General features: G+C 40.8%; 1 protein-coding gene across 1 annotated transcript in view; it reads right to left on the bottom strand.

The window, feature by feature from the left end:
• SVEP1 (sushi, von Willebrand factor type A, EGF and pentraxin domain containing 1) overlaps positions 1-13965 on the bottom strand; it is a 185630-nt gene extending 171665 nt beyond the window's left edge. The window contains exons 1-2 of the mRNA XM_067743688.1: positions 13856-13965; positions 11730-13211 (exon numbers count right to left, since the gene is read on the bottom strand). Coding sequence (XP_067599789.1) covers positions 11730-12266 — 537 coding nt within the window. The 5' untranslated portion in view covers positions 12267-13211; positions 13856-13965. The remainder of the gene's footprint in view (positions 1-11729; positions 13212-13855) is intronic.
• Positions 13966-20650: the final 6685 nt, after the last annotated feature.

Genomic DNA, 20650 nt, shown 5'->3' with positions numbered 1-20650 from the left:
CAACAGCAGGCAAATAGGCTGCCTGTTTCCGCCCAGGACAAAAACCACACACACAAAACAAAGTGAACCCTGAGAGCTAGAGAAGAATCGATTGTGGAAAATGGGTCCTTTGAGGCAATTTTTTCATTTACATGTGATGATATTAATGGGTTAGAGAATACCTTTCTGCTATGAGAATGTCTTTGATCAGTGAGAGTAAGAGGGACTGACAGGGCAGTGGGTCAGCATCCCTCCTCCAGGTGCGACAAGCCAAAGGAAGGCCACGTTCCCTAGCCTCTCAGCAAGGTGATGGAGTCAGTTGTTTCCACCATCTGCAGCCTCAACGCTCTACTCTGCGTCACACTGTGGCCAGCCATCAGGGCTCCTCTCCTGAGTGAATATCCACAGGGAGCTTGCCAAGTGGTGAGACAACCACTGTCATCTGCGTGCAGATTTTTATGTGAGTTTGGATCCTGAAGACGCAAGGTGACACTAGGAGGGAGGAAAGGGACAGCTGGAGGGCATAACAGGGTCTGTAGGGTCGGTGCTTTCAACCCAGGACAATTCTCCAGTCCTGATGGACTCCGTACAACAGCATTTGGCATTCGGGAAAAAAAAAAAAAAGATTGGAATTGTTTCACTTCGATTTCCTGATGATCAGCTAAAGCATTATTTTATTTCTTAAAGCAGAGCTGTTTCGTGGGATAGTATACAAAGTTCGCATGACAATTTAGATAAAAGCTGAGATTCAAAAGGATTTTATACTTCAGACCGACCGCTTCAGGCTATGCCTCCAGATGCCCCAAAGGCATGTCTTCAATCATCTGTACCCAGGTGAGCAATGATATTTCACTTCCTAGTAAGTAATACATGTTCGTTATAAATAGTTTTTCAAAAGCAGAAGAAATGGATTTATTTAAACAGGTAAATATACTGCCTATAGACAACTACTGTTAATATTTTGACATTTTTCTTCTCAGTTGTTTTCCTGAGTGCATAATTTTATGAAATTGGACTTTTATATATACAGTTTTATACAGTGATGGTAAACACACAGAGAGTTTTGGCTCATTTCATATGTTATTTGGCCAATCTACGATGTCATTAAATAATCTTTAAAGACATGATTTTACTGAATATATTCACTGTGGATGTGTCTTTATTCTGTTAACCTTGCAAGTTGGTTGTTGCTGCCTCTAGTTTCTGGGTGGAGTGTCAGCCATCAGAGCTACCCTCTGGTCCCCTGACACCCCCATTCTCACCCTGCCCCTGGGGAGGAAGGCTTCCTCATCTCCTCCCTCTCCCCTTTTCTTTGGCCTTGGGCTGCCAGTCTGTAGTTTACAGAGGTAGGCTCCATGTGTCCAGCACTGCCTGTTCCAGGGGATGCAAGTCAATCTAATTTAGAGATTCAGTATTAGGTTGCTGTGCACCTAAGCCTGCATTAAGCAGGAGATGCGGGCATGCTTGATTCTCCACCTGACTTCTCTGTTGTATTATAATTCAACTGATTTAGAACTCGGGAGAGGTGAAGAAAGGTGTCATTTATTAAGCCCTCCCAAACCATAGCCAATTGTTTCTAAAGTCCTATTCCAAGGAATGCTGGGATGAACATCCTTTTACAGGAATCTTTGTGTGTTTCTTGAATTATTTCTTATGAGAAGCTCCTTGGTGGGTAATTTAGTTTTACGATTTATACTTTTAAGACTGCAAACATACTGACAATTTACCACATTGCTCTGGAAACATGCTACCGATTTTAAATACACAGATGTATTGTGAATGCTCTTCATTACGAGAAAGGAGTCTGTTAAGAGGAAGACCTTGAAGATAGAAGAAAGAAGGAGAAATATTCAGTAGAAGGTATTCCTGGGCTGAGGGAAGAGACCATTACTCTAATAAAGGTGAGGAAGTGTGGTTAAATAGAGATGCATACAAGTTTAGAGGTGGAACTAGTGGAAATTTGAGAGAGTTCATATCTGAGAAAATTAGAAGTGTATGTATTTTAACCATATACACATATATACATTTTAAATATCACCTTTGAAATCTTATAAAACTATACTTTACGTTAGCAACCAGTATATCCTATAACTAGGTGCAGTAGGATGGGCATTAAACGACGACGGCTACCAGGAGCGTTTCAGAGGGAATTAAGAAAATAGTGCATCGAACTCACGTACCTCAAAATATATTTTATACACCCTAGCGATAACTTACAACTGGAAAAATATCCAACTTGGACTCTACTTAGTAAATGACTAAGTAAATTTACTAAGTAAACGAATTTTACTCTGTAAATGATTCAATCTTGTAATAAGCCCTGCTAAGAACTTAAAAATTTTTTTCTCTATTACTCTTGTAGGAATTTTTGCCCTTAATTTTGAATGATATCTATTCACACAAAACAAGGTAGCCATCACTGTTTCAACATATGTCGCAACTAGACTCAGCTCCTCAAGTTTATAGTTTTCGGGTTCACTGCAACTAGGAAAGAAAGAATGCTCTGAATTTGAAACATTGTTATTGCTTGACACTTTACACAAATAAAACGCAACTGGTTGAATGACCTAATGACAAAGGCAGACAGCAAAGAAGATGAATATTTAAAAAATCTTTTCATCAAGATTGATAAGAAAATGCACCTACTAATGCACTGCGTATTTCAGTTCCTTCTCACTATCATTCATTTCAAATGAAGTGCTGTAACAACATTCATGGGCTACAACATCTCCCAGAATGTTTCCTATCCACAATTGGCCTCCAAACCAAAGCAGGTTACTGCATGTAAGCAGATTCTATGCCAGAAATACATTCTTCATATGGCCGGGGGAGATTCAAAGAATAGTGTTAAAAACCTACGGGAAAGGCAGAGATAATACAGAACAGGAAATTCCTTTTAATGTAGAAGTCTCTTAACCTGACAGCTTCCTCTGAAAAGCCAAAGAAGAACCATGTTTTCCTGAGAAAGGTTCATTTGGATTTACTAACTGACAACAAAATATTGATTATATTTTGTGGGATGCATTTTTCCCCCCGTCTCTCTCAGTATAATCTTTTATTTGGGAGTGAATGCCATATTATTTAGAAGCTTCTAGGAAACTAACATAGGAAGTTTCTGTTGCCAAAATTTAAATAGATTGCTCAGGAACTCTGATAGTTTTTCTAAAACAAAAAGCATGATCTAAAGGTATTTTTTAGTTAGGCGAGGCCTGACTCTTCCATCTTGAGCTGGGCCATTTGAGGAAGAAACGAAATGGGATTTCCAGATATTTCTCTGGTTAGACATACACTCTTCCTGACACACTGGTTTGGTAAAGGCCACTCATCACTTCCTCAGTATCCACACTCTCCTTCCTCTTCAGTAACAAAACTCTGGAAAGCTAAGGACGGGATTGAGACCAAGTCCCCCTCGGTGAGATCCACGTGGAAGTATTGTGTGAACTGCTACAGAGTCTTCTTAAGTAGCAATATGACTGTCTTTATCCTTTCTTGCCTCCTGGAATGAGCCCCTGATGGTAGGAGCTCCAACAGCTATCTTGGACCATGAGGTGACCTGAAGATGATAGAACAGAGGTCTGAAAGAGAGGACTCTGGGTCCCTGAAGACATCAGACAGCTGCCATATTAGCTCTGACTTTTCTACTCAAGACTTAATTTGAGAGAGACACAACTGTTTATCATGTTTAAGCTAGTGGTACTTTAGATTTTTCTACTACATCCAGCTAAATTTAATCTCAGCTAATATTGGGTTAAAAAGGAAGCTCAGAGGACAAACCAGAAGGGATTATACCATCTCAGGCTCTGCCAGTGATTGGTCCCTGTTAGAGCGTGGAACACAGTCAAGGATCACAAAATGGAATTCTAAGTGCCAGGTGGGGACGCTGAGGAGAGAAATCACACCCAGAATTGTTACACACCCCAATCTGTCAAGAGTAAGCCCCACATGGACATATACACACTACCAAATGGTAAAATAGATAGCCAGTGGGAAGCAGCCACAAAGCACAGAGAGATCAGCTTGGTCTCTCTAGACCACCTAGAGGGGTGGGATAGGGAGGGTGGGAGGAAGATGCAAGAGGGAGGAGATATGGGGATATATGTATATGTATGGCTGATTCACTTTGTTGTAGGGTAGAAACTGGCACACCACTGTAAAGCAATTACACTCCAATAAAGATGTTAAAAAAAAAAAAAGAGTAAGCCCCAAACTCAGATTTTTAAAAAATGCTATCTCCTGATTTTAAAATGCTTGCCAAAATTAAAACATACATTAAATATACATGTGTATTTTAAAATATACAAATACATACACACACACACACACACACACACACACATATATATATATATATATATATGCACCTGCACACACACACATAGGCCATATATATATCACACACATTAAGGGCCAATTGAAAAGCACCCACAGAATGACTATGGCCTTAAAGCCATGGTTTTTGTCTTCTGGGTTAAACTGGCATTATATCTTATGTAACACTTTAGAAGCTCTGGAGACGGGATTTCCTTCTTCTCCCTGGCTTTTGACACAACTCAACAAATGGAGGTAATACGTAAGATGTGGGTGGGGTGAGGGGTGGTGGGGAGGAGAAAGACCAGATGACAAAATGGACACTGGATTGACTCTACCTTCGGCATTTATTCAGCCCCGTCAGTACCATTTAGTTACCTAACCTCTCCTAGTATCCAGGCCTTTTCTGTAAAACTGATTCTGTAAAATCATAACATGAAAGCGCTTCATAAATTACAGATCACTTTACAAATGAAAGGTGTATCTGGTCAAGAATGAATACATTTAATAATTCTACTTCATGGTCACTGTTAAGAGAAATCCTCTCTAGCACATTGTACCAAGAGGACACTGGGGAAGGCTTTCCTATCCTCTGACCACAGAAGTGAAGTAGGACAGAGCAGTCTGCCCTTCCTCTGTGTTTCAGCATTCAGTCTTTGACCAAGTACCCTCATGATGCATTCCAACCAAACACCATACAATACTGGCAGCCAACAGTGATAAGTGTCTTTAACAGTAGCATACTGCACCCTCTTAATACATATCACAGTGTCCTGTATGCTGGGCATAACAAAACTAATAAATAAAATACACAGATACCAGACTAAGAAGAAATTAGAATTCAATATCTGACAATTATTTGCTCTCTCTCCAAATAAATTTCAGTACCATCTTTGCCTGGGAAATATACGAGAGGTCTGGATCTATTTTATGCACTGAGGATTCATTCATTCCTTCATTCCTCATTCACACTTCTAAAGTACAGATGGGATTACCAAAGAAGTTCCTACAGAAGACCAAGGCAACAGGAGAATTGTTTTAAAGTTTAAGAAGCACAAAAGAGAGAACACTTCCAGAGCTGTATTTAGCAAGATCATCTTTCCAGCATCAAAAAAGAACTTAGCTCCTTCAACGGTGAGTAATTCTTGACATCTAAATCATGCTCTGAGTTTGGAACAGCTGAATCCACTGCAGATTGTATGACTCCCCTCTACCTCTTCCAATAGGGAAGGAGAACCCAAACTTTGCTTATTCCTTCAGCATCTGGGCCATCAGAAAGACTGCTTCATAGGCTATTATTGGTTCATCGTATAGAAATAAAATAGCCTTAATTTTATTCATCAGGGTTTTAATCTGGTGGCATCTCACACAACTCCAGGTTTTATCAGAACACTTAAAAGGTAAAGGTGTGAACGTGTAGCAGCGTGGACACATAATGACGATGCCCTTCCCTGGAAGCTAGGAAGAGTCTCCGCCTGTCTATTCCCAGTCTTCGGGCCACACCTAAAGCTCAGATTTTTGGCAAGGCAGCACGTTCCCCACCATCAGATCATATTTCTGGAACTCTGGAACAATAAAGAAAGCAGCAGTTTTTTCCAACGGAAGCTCCATGCTATGTTTGTGTAAGAGCTATTTAGCAAAAGTGAAGTGGGATGAGGGGCTCTGATTTTATTATGATGTGAAATGCTTAGGAGTTGAAGAGTTTTGCATTCATAGAGGGGCCAGTCCAAAATATGCACTTTAGGAAAGGCAATTTATAACTACATGTCAGGGAGAAAAACCAAAAGAAAGGTCACTGTGAAACAGTCATCTCTTGGAAAGGAAAAGCTGAAGAGCTTTTCGTTTGTTTTGTCAAAGGCTTTCATGTAATTAAGTTCAAGGTGCTAAATCTTTCCCCCAATCTATCGATTGTGTCTCTGGAGGGAACTGTACTAACTACAGATTTCACTGCTTTTGCCCTATACTCTTTGATGACGTCGGGATGGCGCCCCAAAAGAAAACATCTACATTGAAGTTCATCCATTCAAATAAAGTGTGTCTGTGCATACACTCCCCCCATCAAGTGGTACAATTCTGACACCCTATAAAAAATGAAGCAATACTGTTACCCTTTTTGTTTAGTCGATCATATGTGCTGAGTAGATAACAGCAAATTTCATGTTGGTAAAGGAAATTCTCTATCTTGAAATTTTACATAAGAGGAGAAGATGTCTGAATTGGGAGGGGTAGCCATGTACTTGCAAGTGTGTATCTATGTGTTTGCATATTTGTCTGCCTGTGTTTGTGGCTGCAGACAGCTGTGCGGTCATTCAGTGTCAAATGGAAAAGGTTTGAAAAACTCATTTTTCTGGGGAAAATAATGAATAACCTCAAAAATGTCCCCATGATTTTCAATTTCACGTAAAGGCCAGATCACAATCAGTTCCAATATTACCATTCTATGCACACATGGGAATCTGATGAACTGTTTCATCTCCCTGAAGAAATGTCTAAATTTCCAAACAGAACCACACAGTTTATCATTTTCAAACTAATCCTGTGATAAAACAGGCTTGCTTGATCTCTTTGCCAAAATTCACATTCAAACTTCTACTAATACCATTTCTAAACACCAGTCATCTTCTACCAATTTTCTCCATAAATATCATATTCTAATTATACCTAAGCATACTCATCAGAGGCTTGGCAATGTTACAATAAAGACATGTAGGTTTCCAGGTTAGACAGGAACTGAGTCCAGCTGACCCTCTGCTGTACCTTCTCATAACCCAACCAAAATGAGAAAAGGGAAATAAAGTCAAGGGAAAGTTCAGTTAAAACAAACTTTTGAGAAATTTCTGCTTGTTAGATTACAAACGGATCCAGACTGAAGAAAGGCACTGGGACCCCTATTGGCAATTCTACTTTCCAAGACAGGATGTAGTATTTGGAAGGAGAAAGCTGAAGACAGAGCAGGTCTTGAGGAAAGCAGTTCATACTCAACTCATTACCCATTGAACTGATTTGGATCAACAGTACTGAGAGGCCCTGGGCAGACCTGGCCAAGCCAAACAGAGGAGCTGGTCTATGGCAAGTTTTTCCCTGATGCAGAGGGGTTCTTCCCTGATGGAGTGGGCAGTGACATGAGGAATAAGGCCAGCCTTTGGGACCTCATGAGAACTCGGAGTGGAGGCCAACAGAGGACTGAGTCTACAAAGCTGAACCCTGCCTGGCGTAACTACTTCAATCAAGAGAGGACATCTTTAGGGAGTTCTTCTGTGTCTTAAAGGCAAAAGCCTTTCAAACTTCATAGGAAAGGGGAAAAAAAGCACAAATTAAAAGTAGATTCAACAGATTGATAAAATGGTAGATGCTAGCATCATAAACAAAATTCAAAGGCAAGTGAAACACAGAGAAAAAATACTTGCCGCAGACTTGGCAGCAGGAGGGTTAATATCATTAAGATTTAAACTGCATTTACAAATCACTAAGAAAAAGAAGCACCCTCAAATGAAAGATGGATAATAATCCCCAAATATTTTAAGAGGTATTCAAAAAAAGAGCTATATATGGCCAACAGTACATGAAAAAAGTGTTCAGCCTCACTAATGAGGAAAAACAATATAAAATGGGTTTCTAGGGACTTCCCTGGTGGCACAGTGGTTAAGAATCCTCCTGCCAATGCAGGGGACACAGGTTCGCTCCTGGTCTAGGAAGATCCCACATGCTGCAGAGCAACTAAGCCCCTGCGCCACAACTACTGAGCCTGCACTCTAGAGCCCACGAGCCACAACTACTGAGTCCGTGTGACACAATTACTGAAGCCCGCGTGCCTAGAGCCCGTGCTCTGCAACAAGAGAAGCCACTGCAACAAGAAGCCCGCGCACAGCAATGAAGAGTAGCCCCTGCTCACCGCAACTACAGAAAAGCTCACACGCAGCAACGAAGACCCAACGCAGCAAAAAAAAAAAAAAAAAAAAAAAAGGGATTCTCCTTTTCACATATAAATTAGGGGTGTCATGTTCAAATGATACTAACCTGTGTTGGCTGTGTCCTATATACGGACCCAGGCACTACATGTAGGAGTGCAATTTGGTACCCATTTTCTACAGAGCCACTTGGCACACGTATCAAAGGCCTTAAAAAACAGGCATCCTCTTTGAAGGAATAATACCTACCACTTCAGAAATTTGTATTAGGGAAATTATTAGAAATATGATAGTATTGTTTGTAACAGCCTAAATATACAATAATAGGTAATTACATGATAAAAATAAAAGCACATCCTGTAATGGAATACTGTGTGACCATGAAAAATGACAAAGTAGAAGTGTGTTTCTTATTATGAAAAGAAGACTGCAAAATATGATGGAAAAGTCAAGTTAAAAAAGAGAACATACAATACAATCCTTTTTTGAGTAAACATTATTTATGCATGATATATGTACACATATGAAAACACACCTACTACCTTGACAACTGCAAAAAGAAGGATATGTACCAAAATATTACAGTGTATTTACAGAAATTTTTTCTGATTATTTTATCTTCTACAATAAACACTATCAGTAAAATAAAATGTAGTCTTAAAAAACGAATCAAAGAGACTTGGACAAGAATTCAGATACAGAAGTCATGTTTAAAAAAACCAACGTTTCTCTACATCAAGAATAATTGTCTAACAGCTCATACTACTCAATAACAAAAAAACAAACAACCCAATCGAAAAATGGGAATAAGACCTAAATACATGGACTATTACTCAGCCATAAAAAAGAATGAAATAATGCCATTTGCAGCAACATGGATGGACCTAGAGATTATCATGCTAAGCGAAGTAAGTCACAAAGAGAAAGACAAATACCGTGTGACATCACTTATATGTGGAATCTAAAATACAACACAAATGAACATATCTATGAAACAGAAACAGTCTCACAGACATAGAGAACAGACTGCGGTTGCCAAGGGGGAGGGGGAGTGGGGAAGGGAAGGATTGGGAGTTTGCAATTAGCAAATGCAAACTAGTATATACAGGATGGATAAACAACAAGGTCCTACTGTATAGCACAGGGAACTATATTCAATATCTTGTGATAAACCATAATGCAAAAAATATGAAAAAGGATATATATGTATAACTAAGTCACTTTGCTGTACAGCAGAAATTAACACAACACTGTAAATTGACTATACTTCAATAAAATTTTTTAAATTTTTAAAAAGTAAAAGAGGAATAATTGTTTGAAATTTAATTTGAAAAGATGCTATTCATGATAGCAGTATTGAATAGAATACATTTAGGTCTAAATTTGAAAAATATATGCAGGACTTAATTACTAGAAATCTATGACTTTACTGAAGGATACAAAAAGAACTGGTTATAAATGGACATACCATATTTTTGACTTGGAAGGACTATTATTATAAAATGTAAATAATCCCCAATTTAATTCTATATTTTCTATATTGAAATCAAAATCCTGGCTGGTTTCATTTCGAATATGTGAAAGTGAATTAAAAATTCATATTAAGTAATAAATATACAAAAACTGATTTAAAGAGAAAAAGTAAGAAAAAGGAGAATTTGCACTACCAGATATTTAAATATATTGTAAGGTTATAATAATTAAATCACTTTTTGAAAGCTTAAAAATAATAGATAGATAATAGGATAGACTATCCTATCATCCAGGATAATAAAAAATTCATAGAAAGCCAGGAGGAGATCAAATACCCATAAGCTTTTAGTGTATGATAAAAGTGGCATTCAATTAAATTGGAAAAGGATGAATGGCTAGTAAACAAATGATGCTGGGACGATTGGTTAACTAGTTATTAAAAAATAAAGTTAGACATCTTTGTCATACCATACACTAAAACAAGCTCCTGACAGATTAAACTGTTAGATGGGAAAATATTTCTCTGATTTGGGAAATGAGAAAGCCATTCTAAGAACATAAGCAAATGTAGGATCTTAAAGACAAAGTTTGATGGATTTGGCTATATACAAATTTAAATCATCCATCTAACAACACTGTGATAAAGAAAAGTAAAAGGCAGTGAACTGGAGAAACATTTGCAGCATGTATAAAAAAGAGTTACCAGTCTTACTATGTAAAGAGCTTTTACAAATCATTAAAATAAACTAACAAACACGTACCATAATTGCAAAATGGGCAAAAATTATGACCCGGTAATTATCAAAGGAAAAATACAAATGCCCAGTAAATGTATCAGAAAATGTTCATTCCCCAGTAAAACTAAAACAATTGAATTTGCTAAAATGATACCTCTATTCACCTACCAAATTGGCAAAGACATTAAAAATATGAGCACATGTTATTGGTGACCATGTGGCAAACTTACTGCTGTGATAACTCTGCTGGTGGGAATGTTAATCTATACAAGCCTCCAAGGGAGAACTGGAAATATGTATCAAGTAGTTTACAAATGTCCGTATCTTTAATTCAGCAACTTTACAGAAATTCTTCCTACAGAAGTAATCAAAGGGGTCCATAAATATTTGTGTTTACCATGACAATAAAAACCTAAGTGTCCAACAACTGGTGACAGGTAAAATAGATCATAGTTATATGCACCCATTAGACTAGTATGCAACTTAGGTAGGTATATAATAACTATATTATATTACATATATAATGATGTAGATCATTTCATGATATAACAAATGAAAAATGTAGACTACAAAAGAGCAAGACACCAGTTTGGTTTGAAGTATGTGCAGATGTGCATACTGGGCAAATGTTCAACAACATGTAAACAGTGGCTTTATAAGGGTGATGGGATCAGAGGCTTCGTTCCCCCACCCCCTTTTCCTCCTCTGATTTCATTCATTTCACAAAAATTGGCTTGCTATCATGTGTCTGACATTTCTGTATGCTCCAAATTTTCTTCAACTGAACATGTGTCACGTTGTAATTAGAAAAAGTTAAATTTTGGAAAAGTAAAAGTCCAGCATCTTAAACTGACTTCCTCTACCAGGTGCTAAAAATCTTGTAAAAGACTCAGAGCAACGAAATTCATATTGAAAGCATAAAGTCACGTACCAGAGAATTGGCGAAATGCTCAGGTCACTTCACCTCTTACCTTTAGAGACACTTCATAAAACATACTCACCTGTTCCAGTTTGGCCACGGTTTGTCCCTACGAGCGTGAATTGTGAAGGGCATCTCAAGGACCTCTTCCTAAGAGGGTCCTCAAAGACCACTTAATAAGGAGCCTGACATCTTCCTAAGCCTTTAAAATCCATCATCCCAAGGGACCCCACCCACCAACAATAGAAGGGTAGGTATGATTCTGACTTTGGGGATGGGGACGCTTGACTCAGGGTGCTGTGGCTTGCCCTAGGCTGAGCCGGGCTTCGAGCCGGAGAGGCAGCGGTGGGTGGGCAGGGCCGGGGCGCGGGCTGGGGCCGGGGCCGGGAGGGGCGGGCACCTTACCGCGGCTTGCTGGAAGGCGCCCTTGGTGTAGGTGCCGCCACCGCGGTAGGTGATGGCCGGGATCTCGCGGCTGAGCAGCGCGCACTTGTGCTGGTGCGCGCGGCGGGAGGAGATGTAATCGACGCGCGGCACCACGTTGTTCTTGGACGAGAAGGTCACGATGGCCACGCGCGTGGCCGTGGGCACCACGGGGAAGTCGGACAGCAGCTTACGGACGAACTTGAGCTCGCTGAGGAAGTTGGCTTGGCCCACGCTGGACGACTCGTCCACCAGGAAGACGAGCTCCAGGCGCTCGCTGAGCTCCCGCAGCCGCCGCACGCGTCGCCGGAAAGCCTGGCCCAGCCGCTCCACTTTGCTCTCCTCCGCCGCCGCGTCCTCGCCGGGCGCGGGCGGAGCGGGCAGCCGCCCCGGGGTCTCGGGCGCGGCCTCGGGGAAGAGGCGGAAGCTGAAATTGCGCGACGGGGACAGCTGCTGAAAGGTCGCCCAGCCCGAAACGAGCGCCAGACCCCAGCAACAAAAGGCCAGGCGCGCCCACATTGCGCTGGAGACGGAGCGGCCGCCCGGGGCGCAGGCGTCGGCCCGGCGCGGAGAGATGCTCAGCCGCCCGGCTCGCTGAGGGGCGTGCGCGGCGCGGGGCTCGGGGCACGGGACGGAGGCCGCGAGCCTCAGCGCCCTCTCATCTGACACTGGGGACACAGTCCAACCTCCTCCGGCCGCCCGGGGACAAGGGATGGAACGGCGCGCGCTCGCTACCCCTCTCGCTCTCGTCTTTTCTCTCCCCTCTCTCCTCCTCCTCGCTCCCCCTGAAGCCTATAAAATGTTTGAAGGAAAGGGGGCAGTCAAGAAAAATCTCCCGCTTCCCTCCTTCTCTCCCTCCTATCTCTGTCTCTCCCTCTCCCCTCTCCTTCCTCTATCTCTGCCTCTATCTCTCTCCTCCCCCTTCTCATTCTCCTCCCGAGTTCAAGCCAAAGACTCTCGGAGATTCCATGACACCAGAACCCCACGTCTGTCAGGCTGTCAACATTCCCGCAGCAAGCGCACTAGCGCCGAAGCCCTGATTGATCCCATATGTCTGGCAGGAGCTGCAGAGGAATTCACTGGAGATGGATCCAGATACCGAGAGTGCCACAGTAATTGGAAACACTTCGTAGAGGAAACACACACGGACTGGCCAGGGAGTTGAAAGCATCCTTTGAAAATTGCTTGCTCACCTTTTGTGTCTCTTTTTCCCTCTCCGGTTCCTCAAAGCCCTCACCAAGTGGATGTTTATTTGACTTTCCTGGTGGGGCTTTCTGGTTGTGTGAGTGTGTCCTCTTGAGGGTCGCCTCAGATCACACCATATAAGGGTTGCATCTACCCCTATGCAGCCCATAGGGATGATTCGTCATGGTGCTGCATTCATGCATTTATTTATTCATCCATTTGGTCACTCCTTCATTCAGTCAACAAATAGTTTTGAGCACCTATTGTGTGCCAGGACACCTGGAATATAAGGAGGAACACAAATTGATATAGATCTTGTCCCCGAGGAACTTATAGGGTAACAAGTGACGTGACCATTAACCAGATATTTCACAAATAATGTATATAATTACAGCTGACCATGCTAAGGCTATGAAGGAGATCTTAGGCAGATAGATTTGACCTTAGAAGACCAGGGAAGCATTTGCGGAGGACATAAAGTTTGAGCTGAAATCTGATGATGAACAAGGGTCCCTTTTCCCCAGTCCTCTTTCATGTGCCCGGTGGTCTGTTTCAACAGGTGAGACCCATAGAGGGCTATTTCCTTGGCTTTGAATGGTACCTGGCACATAGCTACTTTGAAACACAAGTTGCCACCTGGGGGTAGTTTTTCCAAAACAAAACCCCGAAAGGGACGGTGCAAGTGCAAAGAAGGAGTAAACTTTGCATAAGAGGTGGAGTAAACTTTGTAAAAATGATTCTAGCTAGGAGTCAGGAGCCCAGTGTAGATATGCCTCTGCAATTATATAAATCCTCTGAACCAAGACACTTCCAACGCTTGGCTTCAATTTCCACATCTGTTTCATGATGGAATTCAATGATCTCAGAGTTTCCTTTGTCTCTAATATTAGATGATTTAATTCCATCTATATTTAGTGAAATACCTTCACAGTATATTGGTTGAAATGTTAGGGCTCTTGGAGTCTGTTTGCCCAGAATGAAGTCTTGGCTCTGCCATTCAGTAGTGGTATGACCTTGACGTTAGTTTGCTCATCTGTAAAATGGAGTAATAATAATAGCATATTAAAGGTTATTGTGAGGATATAATCATAAAAGCAAAGTTCTTAGGCTAGTGCTTAGACTATAGCATGTACTCTACAAATGCTGGTTGCTATTATTGCCACATTTAACCATAAATACTCTTCAAATCCTCATTTTTCTAGGATTTTTCTATTTGACCATCTACCATGCTAGAATATTAGATACTGAGGATTTAAAGCTGAATAAGACTCAGTTCCAGTCTTCCAGAAGTTCAAAGGATATCAGAAGAGAACACAGACTTGCAAACAATTACAGAGCAGTAGGATGATTGCAAGGATGGAGAGAGCAAGAAGAGAAAGTTCTCGATCTTCCCCGGGAACAAGCAAGACCTCATTTGAGCTGAGACTTTAAAAAAAGAGACAGTCTGTCCAAATTTCATCTACTCGGTGTTATTTCGAACACATCATTAAGAGCTAACATTTTAGGACCTTTATGTGCCAGGCACTGTGGCAGCCACTATGTGTATTTGCTCATATGCTCCCAAAGAAACCCAGGGATGTAGACGATTGCTTTAGGACTTTCTGGTTGCAAGCAATAGGCACCCAACTTCTCCTTGCTGTAAACAAGAAGGGATTGCTTTGCTCAGTAACTAAACTGGACAAAAGGTAGTGGTGGACTGGTCTCAAAAAGCCTTGGAAAAGGAAATCAAGAACTACGTAAGTCTTCCATTTTTCTCTCTCTTCTGCTTCTCTTTGCATGTTGGATTAAGTTTCTGTCTTTGGATTTATGACCTGAGAAGGAAAGACTCTTCCCCCTAAGCTCAAGTTAAAAAAAAAAAATCAAGAAAAACCACCACCCCCATGACCCTAAAGAAAGACTCCACTAAAGCAAGCATGGGGTATATGCCCATTCCTTAGCCCAGCACTGTGATGAAGGGGATGGGCCATTATAATTGTCCTAACTTAGGTCATATGCTCACTGTGGCAGAGACTCCTAGTCACCTACCTACCATATCTGGTCTCCCCTTCTTGAATAGCTATAGAGCTCTTGAGTTTTAGCTGGGCACAAAGGTACCCAAAATAAAGATTACATATCCCAGCCTCCCTTACAGATGAATACGGCCATGATGCTAGAATCTGGGTAATGACATATAAATCCTGGTTCTGTGTGGCAGCTTTGAGAAAACCTCTTTAAAAGACAGCTGCTTCTTTTGTTGGTTGTCTCCTTTCTTCCCTTATTCCATTTTCTGCCTGGAACATGAATATGGTGTCAGACCTCTAGCAGCCATCTTGGATCATGAGAATAATGGTCACATTATAGCAACAGCTGAGTAGTAATCTAGAACGAGCCTGGGTTCCTGCAGACTTCACGGAGGAAAACCACCACAGTCATCTCAGATTGCCTATCTACCCCTTTTAATTGAGTTTTCCTGTTACATTCAGCTGAACTTGATCCTGCATAATAAACTCAAACCTGTAGCCATGGAAGCTATCCTCTCAATATATGCTTTCATAAATGCTACGGCAGAGAAAAGAGGACATACATAGTGAGTTACTCACTACCCCCAAAAGTGACACACATCACTTCTGCTTCATTTCATTGTCCAAAAAAAGATGCATGGCCATGTCCAATTCCAAAGGTTGGGAAGTACAATCCTACCATAGTCCTAGAAAGCAGAAAGTAGAAATATTTAGTGAACAGAGCAAATAATGACCATATTGAGTCACCTGAATTGGGAAGACAGTTGAGTTCAAAAAGTAAAGTGGAGACAAAACCCTGGGAAGCTTAGTCTGCCCTAAAATTGAGGAGGTTCCTATAGGAAAGTTATAAATCAATTTCTGCAAGGACTTTCTGATCTTTAGTTTGGGATAGTAAATTCACCTGATGCCTGCTGTATTACATATAACCGTGATGAATTACGTAGCAGTGGTTGACTCTAGCAGGAGTTTGTAATTGAGAAGCTATGGACATTTGATTAAATTCTTCTTTTCTACATTTTTCATCCCATGAAAAATGTTCCAGAAGCAACCTAAAGGTACTGAAATGACAACATGGAGCCAGACTGAGAGAAAACTACCTGGGATTCATCTCATGACATAAAGACTTACGTGGAAAACAAAACAAAACAAAACGTGTGTTGGTGGTGTAAGGGATGGGGCATGCCTTATATTTTTCTCACCACCTGCACCCTGATCAACAAGAAAGTGAACCTCAATCCCTGTCTATCCAATGGGACTTGTGTAAAGGACACCCACCTTCACCCCACCCTTCACTGCAACCACCTTCCTACATTAAAGCAGGTGCTGTAAAAAGACAGGACAGATTGTAGGGGGGGAGAGACAGAAGGGGAAGTGAGGAAGAAAGAAGAGAGTGGTGCCGGCAAAGGTCCTTCTGAGATGTCAAGAATCAAGTCCCGTAAATGGAAGCAGAGGCAGGAGAAGTTTCAGTTTCCATGCATGTTGGGCACAGTATCTTGTTTTGTTTTAAAATCTATCACACAGTGTTAGTGAATCACAGCGACAGGCAGTAGGGACAGTAGGAAGATGCCACCTTGTGACTGTATTTTATAAGACTATCAGTTGTGAATTTAACAAAGACATTCTCCCCTGCACAGATTGTTTCTTTAAGTAGAAGTACCTGAAGATGGAGTTCACGATGGAAAAGTCTTAGCAGTGGACACTGTAAACAATTAAAAAGCAGTAAACATAAGAAAATGTTCTAACGCTAGATACAGATAAAGGTTTTAAATACATATCATTTTATGTGTCTCATTTAATCCTGCCATAAATCCTGAAATATAGTGGGTACTCCATTTTTATGGGTGAAGAAATAAAGCTATATGAGGTAGCCATAAAGTCTGGAAATAAAAATGGTTTATTGCTATTACATTTCAATGCATGGTGTGTTTAACGTGTTGTCCCTTGCTAGCAGCGCAAGCTTGCAGTGAAGGTGGCAATTAACACATCACGTGTGTCCGTCCCTGCATTTGTATGTACAGTGCACTGCCTCAGGTAATTTTGGTCTCTGATTTCTGTGGACAAAACCTGAGCCTTTAACAAGCCCCAGAGGAAGGAATCAAGGGAGTTCAGAGCTGACAGCTTCCTTCACACAACCATGTCAGCCAAACCAGTTTTGGAAATTATCCAACCAGTCCCTCACCTTCTGGCTTAATGGGTGGTGAGTGTGCCAGCCTGTTGGAACCACTCCTGGTACCCTTCCCCTAGCCTGTCATATGCTGGCATTAACTGGTTACATGATAAAATACATCTTTTCAGACACGTTACTTCAAAGAAAAATGGTCCCAAGACACGTGCTTTCCACAGGTCACACCACACCATCACCTTTGCCCTGTGTTTGGGTGGCTGAAGTTCAGTGTGGCTTGTCTTGATGACCTGTGGACCCAGCATTGCCTCTACTGTTTGCCTCCCCTTTTACATAAGAAGTAGCTTGGTCTCAGTCTTTGGCATTCTTATCCAGGAGATCTGAGCTCCTTGGGCACATTTCCAAACAACAACTGGGATTATCCTCAGCTAAAGTTTGTAGGATTTAACATCTTGAACTGGTGAAAGGCACGTGGATTGAGAATTTTTCATGTGGTACTGAGAAGTACCCCCAGTTTCTAGAACGCTCTTTGAGCTGCCTATTATGTCCGCAGTGACCATTTCCTTTACCTCTTCAGAAACAGTCATCCACAAAACAGTGTGCCCAAAACATTGCCTGTGTTCTTGAATTTATGAACCAGCCTTCCAAAGGTGCTCTCTTCCAGGACACGCATTGAAGGACTCTTAGATTCACTGACAGGACCAGCCCTCATGTCCACTTAGAAGTACAGCATAGTGTGTTCATCTTTCATCATCTTCAACCTGTAAAAAATAAAATAGCATCATTTATGTTTCTAGATATTATATCCAAGGTCAAGGCTTGAACCAAACTCCATTTGTGATTTTCACCGTAATTCTTGAGGTTGCTCTGCTAAAAACAAATAATAATAATGATAAAAGTTTTTAAAAGGCATATTCTTTTTATCTTTTCTTTCTCCCACCAGTGTGTGGAATACAAAGAGATCAGTAAAGATAATTTCCTGTTGACAAATTATGACACCACCACTCCCTTCTGGAGGCAGCTATAACTATAGTTACTTTATAAAATTTATTTTTAAATTATCATGCAGTAAAATTAACTTTTTGTGGGTGTACAGCTCCATGAATTCAAACACATATACAGATTCATGTAGCCACACCCACAATCAGGCGACAGAACAGTTCCATCACTCCAAAAAACTCCCTTTGCAGTTACACCCTCCCCTCACTCCTAATCCCTGGCAACCCACTGATCTGTTCTCCATCACTATAGTTTTGTCTTTTCAAGAATCATATAAACGGAATCATACAGTATGTAATTTTCTGAGACTAGCTTTTTTCACTCAGCAAAAGAACTTTGAAATTCATCTAAGTTTGTGTACAGGTATTTATATGAAGTTAAATTTTTACTGACTTAGAATAAATACCCAGGGATAGGATTACTAAATCATATGGTAAAGTATGTTTAATGTTTTAAGAAACTGCACAAATGTTTTTCAGAGTGGTGCATGTACCATTGCTCATTCACAATAGAAATGTATCAGTTCTAGTGGTTCTGCATCCCATCCAGCACCCGGTACTGCGTGTGTGTGTGTACACATATAATTGTATGGGTACATATATATAATATATATATAATATATATAATTCTAGATTGATAGTCCTCTTTCTGTCATCTTGAGTCCACTATTGAGCCCATTCAGCAAATTTTAAATTTCAGTTATTATATTTTTCAGTTCTACAATTTTAATTTGATTCTTCTTTATATCTTCTATTTGTTGGAAGAACATTTCTATTTTTCCATTTGTTCAAGGGAGTTTATAATTGCTTGTTGAAGCATTTGTATGATAGCTGCTTTGTGATATAATTCCAATATCTGTCAGCTGGCATTGTCTTTTCCCATAAAAGTTGTGATTTCTTTTTTTTTTGGATGGCAAATTGAATTGTTTCCAGAGTATTTTGAATATCATGTTATGAAATTCTGAGTCTTATTTAAGTCCTATAGAAAGAATTGATTTTTTTTTTTTTTTTTTTTTTGAGCTGGCAGTTCTGTGGGATCTGGCTCCAGTGTTAGTTCAGATTTCAAAGTTTTTGCAATGCTATTAAGATTTTTCCTGTGTGTGAGGCCCCAGCGGTCAATCTGGGATCTGGGGGGTATTCTCTTTTATAGTTCAGCGGCTAACTGAGCTCAGATGCCTGCATGGGCAGCTCAGAAGCTCCAAAGCCATCTGTTCCTCCTGATCTCCCCCATGACACGCCACTTTTCTGGGGGTTCCCCTTTTCAGTCCTTTGCCCCGAAAAACTGAGACTTTAGTTGCCTCACTCTCCTGCTTACTTCTGTGACTATGTTTTGCATTTGGGCCAAATGGTAGGAGGACAGTGAGGTTCTGCCCCATCCTCCTGAGTTTACAAATCCACTGATAAGAGAGGAAGCTTCTTCCTCCAAGTTTTGGGTCCTGATGTTGCTTTGCAGCCTCTGCCATCACTGCTGCTGCCAAGACATTGCCTGAGATTTGGGAAATATTGTACAAAAACAGGGAGAGGAAAAACAAACACATACACTCTCTCTTTCCCACTCTTCTGCACCTATGCCTACCTATGGGCTTCAGACTCTTGCACGGAGTCCCAGAGGATCCTAGAAGGGGAAGAAAATGGTAAACTCACTGCTGGTTCAGTGGTACTTTAAATTCTGGTCTTCTTCCCCAAGCTACCTGCTACTGTTAACTTTCTGAGTCCTCAAATAGTGGCTCCACGCACCCTATAGATTTTATAGTTGTCATTAGACAGGGTGGAATGTATTTACACCTTCTTACTTAGAACTAGTACCATCACTTTATATTTGAATAGCGATTTTATTTTCCTTCATTACTCTTCCAAGGTTATCTGTTCATTTAAATTTTTATACTTCTTAAGAAAGTCTTAGTAATTTAAATTCTGTTAGGAAATTGTCCTTAATTTAAATGTAGACTTAAAATTTATCAACGTAAAGGTTTAAGTAGCATACATTGTCAATTATTATATTCTCCTCCATATGTATGGTATTAGTTTCTTTCCAATGTTATATATTGGTAATTTGACTTTTTTTTTCTCTTGATTACTCTCACAAACATTTAATCTATTTTGTGGTGCCTTTTACAGAACACTTGGACTCTTTGCTTTTTGATACATTAATTTATGCTTTTATCTTGAATAATTTTTTTTGTAGTTCCAAAACTTGAGTCCTTTCTTTATTTGTTTTCATTTATTGTTTTTTTGTTTGTTTGTTTGTTTTTTGCGGTACGCGGGCCTCTCACTGTTGTGGCCTCTCCCGTTGCGGACCACAGGCTCCGGACGCGCAGGCTCAGCGGCCATGGCTCACGGGCCCAGCCGCTCCGCGGCATGTGGGATCCTCCCAGACCAGGGCACGAACCCGTGTCCCCCGCATCGGCAGGCGGACTCAACCACTGCGCCACCAGGGAAGCCCTATTCTGTTTTTTAAATAGAGTTCTTGCAGATATCATTTCCACTGAGCATAACTTTAGCTCAATCTCATGTGTAGTGTCATTATTGTTCTCTAAACAACATGTAATTAGACTTTTATTGCCTCTTTGGCCCATAAATTATTGAAGTGGGGAATTT

The sequence above is a fragment of the Pseudorca crassidens genome, chromosome 7 (genome assembly GCF_039906515.1).
Source record: "Pseudorca crassidens isolate mPseCra1 chromosome 7, mPseCra1.hap1, whole genome shotgun sequence".
NCBI classification, from domain to species: Eukaryota; Metazoa; Chordata; class Mammalia; order Artiodactyla; family Delphinidae; genus Pseudorca; species Pseudorca crassidens.
Note: the sequence above shows the minus strand (reverse complement) of the source record. Positions and strands in the feature narration are given on the sequence as shown.